Source organism: Calypte anna, chromosome W (genome assembly GCF_003957555.1).
Source record: "Calypte anna isolate BGI_N300 chromosome W, bCalAnn1_v1.p, whole genome shotgun sequence".
Lineage (NCBI taxonomy): Eukaryota > Metazoa > Chordata > Aves > Apodiformes > Trochilidae > Calypte > Calypte anna.
In genome coordinates, this window is record NC_044276.1 from 24037088 (window position 1) to 24041838 (window position 4751).

General features: G+C 45.9%; 1 protein-coding gene across 1 annotated transcript in view; it reads right to left on the reverse strand.

Moving 5' to 3' along the window:
* Positions 1-1068: 1068 nt before the first annotated feature.
* Positions 1069-4751, reverse strand: part of DCC (DCC netrin 1 receptor) — a 459073-nt gene continuing 455390 nt past the window's right edge. Inside the window, exons 29-30 of the mRNA XM_030468363.1 lie at positions 4591-4700; positions 1069-1153 (exon numbers count right to left, since the gene is read on the reverse strand). Coding sequence (XP_030324223.1) covers positions 1069-1153; positions 4591-4700 — 195 coding nt within the window. The remainder of the gene's footprint in view (positions 1154-4590; positions 4701-4751) is intronic.

A 4751-nucleotide genomic window follows, 5' to 3' on the forward strand; every position in this document is an offset into this window, starting at 1 on the left:
AACCTTGATTGATTACTGTAATCATGTGTGGTCTGAATATGAAACGGGGGGAATGCAGTGGCCACGGAATGGTACAATAACTCCTGGAATATTAAGCCCTATGATGAGTTTCTTGCGGGAAACTGAGAAATGGGATGAAATTCAGTGTTTGGATTTGTTTTAATATCTAAAAGAAAAACCTGACTGAAAAAAAAAAAGAAAAAAAAAGAGGAAAAGAAAAAAAAGAAAAAAAAAAAGAGGAAAAAAAAAAAAGAGAAAAAAAAAGAAAAAAAAAAAAGAAAAAGAAAAAGGAAAAAAACAAACAAACAAAAAAAACAAGGAAAAAAGAGAAAGAAAAAAGCATGTGGACTGTTGGAAGTAGAATGTGATAAATGTCCTGGTTGTAAAGAGCGTAAGATACGATTTTCGGAGGAATAGGAGGATGTGTCTTTGTTGGTCTCCCCGAGCGCGCCGCCGCTCCCACCTCCTGAGGCTCCCCCGGTAAATACGGCTAGGGTCCCTCTTCCTTCCTCATCCAAGGAGGGGATAGAGCAGGAAGGATTGGGTTAATCAGCCGAGAACGCCGCTTGCGGAGTGGACTCGGAGAGGGAGGCTGGAGAAAGGAGGCGGTTTTTCGCAGCCTCAGTTGATGGCTCCGCTGCGAGAGGCAGTGGGAGCGGATGGAGGGAAGGCGATGATAAAGGTTTCTTTTTCACCGAATGGTTTAATAATATGGAAACAATCGGCGGGGGCGTACAGGGAAAATCCTGAGAAAGTGGCTCGGGTTGTGAAAATGGTAATAAAAACTTAGAATCTTGATTGGAATGATTTGCAAATGTTGCTGGACACTATAGAAAAGGAGAAAGGGCGCCGGCGGCGTCGGGGGGGGGAGGCGCGGGCCTCTCCCCCGGCCACCTTGCACGGGCGGGCGGCTGTCTGTGTCGGGCGGAGCTCGTCCCGCTCGGGTCGCCAGGATTGACGTCGGGGCCGGTGGGGCCCGGCGCGGCGGCCAGGGAGGTCCCTGAAGGAGAGGTGACGCTGGATTGGGGAAAGGCTTCGGGGGTTTGGGAAACAGGGACCCCAGGTAAATCAAAAGCGGCAGTACCAGTAGTAGTGGAGGTAAAGGAAGGGGCCCAACCAGTAAGGGTACGGCAATACCCCATCAGTCTGGAAGCTAGGAAGGGAATAGCCCCCATGATAACTCAATTCTTAAGTTTAGGAATTTTGCAGGAGTGTGAATCTGAATTCAACACTCCTATCTTCCCGGTCAAAAAGCCTAATGGTAATTACAGGTTAGTACAGGACTTAAGGGCAATTAATTCTATCACCAAAGATATACATCCTGTAGTGGCAAATCTGTACACATTGTTAACATCTGTTTCTGAGAAATTTCAATGGTTTACAGTAATTGATTTAAAGGATGCCTTCTTCTGCATACCCCTGGCACCTGAAAGCAGGAACATTTTTGCATTCGAATGGGAGAACCCCGACACGGGACGGAAGCGTCAACTCACATGGACCAGGCTTCCCCAAGGATTTAAATCCTCGCCCACCATATTCGGTAACCAGCTGGCCAAGGAACTTGAGGAATGGAAAGATTACCCAGGTAAAAGATTTGCCTTTTTCATATGTGGTATTGCAATATGTGGATGATATTTTCCTGGGTACCACAGAACAGGGTCTCTGCCTCAAATTAACCATTGGACTATTGAATATGCTGGGACAGGCTGGATACCAGGTATCCAGAGAAAAGGCACAGCTGGTCAAACAAAAGGTCATCTATTTAGGATGTGAAATTTCGCAGGGGGTTCGTCGTTTGGGAGTAAATCGCATACAGGCCATATGTGCAATTCCAGTACCCTGTAATAATCAGGAACTAAGATCTTTTCTAGGAATGATCGGCTGGTGTCGACTGTGGATCCCCGACTTTGGGCTAACAGCCAAACCACTGTATGAGGTTGTGAAGGAACCGAGATTTAAGTGGGGACTCACGGAAGATAAAGCATTTCGGGAGTTAAAACAGGCCCTCAAGGAAGCACCTGCCCTGGGCCTACCGGATCTAACCAAGGACTTTCAATTGTATGTACATGAAAGGCAAAAGTTAGCCTTGGGGGTGCTCACTCAGAAACTGGGGTCTTGGAAAAGGCCGGTTGGGTACTTTTCTAAACAATTGGACTCAGTAAGTGGGGGATGGCCAGGATGCCTAAGAGCAGTAGCAGCCACAGTAATCCTGATCCAAGAAGCACGTAAGCTAACATTGGGCAAGCACATGACAGTTTATGTGCCTCATATGGTCATCACAGTATTGGAACAAAAGGGGGGCCATTGGCTCTCGTCGAGCAGGATGCTCCAATACCAGGCCCAATTGAGGGAACAGGATGATGTGGAGCTGAAAATAACAAATCACCTTAACCCAGCAGAATTCCTCAGGTCCACCCAGGAAGAAGGAGAGCTGGAACATGACTGTATGGAGGTAATCGAACAAGTGTACGCCAGCCGGAAGGACCTGAAGGATGAGCCACTGCCGGACCCTGATTGGGAACTGTTTACGGACGGGTCCAGCTTTGTGGAACAAGAAGCTGGCTCGGATGTTGCAAGCACGAAAGAACATCAAGGGTTGGTGTGTGACCCCAACAGGACAGGTGATCCTGCCGGTGAGGATCATGAAGATAGTACTGGAAACAGAACACAATAAGTGTCACTGGGGTGCGGAGGCAATGGTAAAATTTTTGAAAAATGAAATATTCTCAAACCAGATGTTAACGTTGGCAAAAAGAGTAAATGCAATGTGTCCGGTGTGTATCAAAAACAACCCAGTGGTAAGAAGGCAGGTACAAATGGGTAAGTTACAGGTAGGTCCCCAACCAGGAGATTATTGGCAAATAGACTTCTCTGAGTTACCAAAAGCCCAAGCATACAAACATCTGTTGGTGTATGTGTGCACATTTTCGGGATGGCCAGAAGCTTTCCCTTGCAGGACCAATCAGGCAAAGGAAGTGGTAAAAACACTTTTGAAAGAAATCATCCCTAGATTTGGGGTGCCGTTGGGGCTATCATCTGATAGGGGTCCTCATTTCACTGCAGGGATTGTGCAGGAGATTTCTGTAATACTAGGGATAACTTGGAATCTGCACACGCCCTGGAGACCCCAATCAAGTGGTAAGGTAGAGCGGATGAATCAAACATTGAAAAATCAAATTAAGAAAATTTGTCAAGAAGCAAAAATCCAGTGGCCGCAGGCATTGCCTTTAGCTCTGTTAAGAGTTAGGATTAAACCAAGGGAAAGGATAGGGGTAAGTCCGTACGAAATTTTGTACGGCAAACCATACCATGCTGTTACTTACCAAGGGGACCCTCATCTGGTAGGGGATCAGGTGATATTAAATTATGTGTTGTCTTTGAATAAGACCCTTACAGCACTTAGAGGAGCGTTGCAGTGGAACCGACCGTTACCCCTGGAAAATCCGGTCCACGACATCCTTCCAGGAGACCAAGTCTACATCAGGAACTGGTCAGTGGAACCACTGAAGGCTATAACCCGGAAGGAGGTAATATCTCCAGAAGAAGGGACGCCTCCACCTGCTTATCAAGAGGCTTAAAGGTTGAGCATCCTTGCGAAGGAATAATCGAAGGATGCTCAAAAGGGGGGAATTGTTACAGTTTATAGTAGAAATAAAATAATATTGGTTGTAAAATTTTAAAGTGGACAAATTAAGAGTTAGAAGGGGCTCGGGTAGACTAAAACTCTGGAAATAAGTAACTAGTTAAGAATGAGCTAACCCTTACAAGAACAATGATCAAAGGAGAATAAGGAGTGTGTTGACCCCATCAGCAAAAACATTAATCAAAAGGAGAATAGTTAAGCAAACTGATGCCATATACCAAAGATCAAGATAAAATATTGTATCCAGGTGGTGGGCCAGGTGGTAATGACAGCTGAAATGGTAAACCGTGGATTAACAGTTTAAGATATGACTATCTATTGTTATTTGTAAGATCTATGTGACTGTTTGTCTATTGTTATCTGCATGATCTATGTGACTGTTTGTGACTAAAATTTATGTAACTCTGTACGTGGCCTGTAATGAAAAAAGTATAAAAGCTGAACCAAAAATGAGAGTCTTCGGAACCCTGACTTTGGACGCTAGTCCTCAGGCTTCCCGGGCCCTGAATAAAGCACCGCATAAACTGACTCTGTTGGTTTGTGGTTTTGGTTACGGGCAACACTCTGACATTGCCACTGATTGTGTTGGGAGCTGTTTGTGGAAGGGTAGGTATATCCTGGCAGGTTCGATGCCTAGGTGTCTTAGGGCAAATTTCCTGCCTTTCATGATGAGGCTACCAAGGCACTCAAGTCCTGGAGAGAACGCATGTGATGGTTTTCCTAGGACTATCCATTGTACTGGTTTGGCTGTTTCGGGAGAGCCCTGGGCCAGTGCTCCTACTTCCCCTCCTTTTGTGAAGTGCACATACAGATCAAGTGGTATGTTCGGGTTCCACCTGGCGAGCGTGCTTGAGGACATCTGTTGCTCAATGAAATTGAGAGAGCTCATTGCTTCTGGTGTCAAAGTTTTTTGCTCCCATGGGTTTATTCCTTTTAAAAGATCGTACAGGGGGGCCATGATTTCAGGAGGGATCAGGACTACGTTACGGAGCCATTGCAGGGACCCCACTAATTGCTGCATATCGTGGAGCGTCTTGACGTTCCGATGGATCTTCATCTGCGGGGGGGTAACATAGGTGTTTGTGATTTCCACTCCCAAGAAACTTAA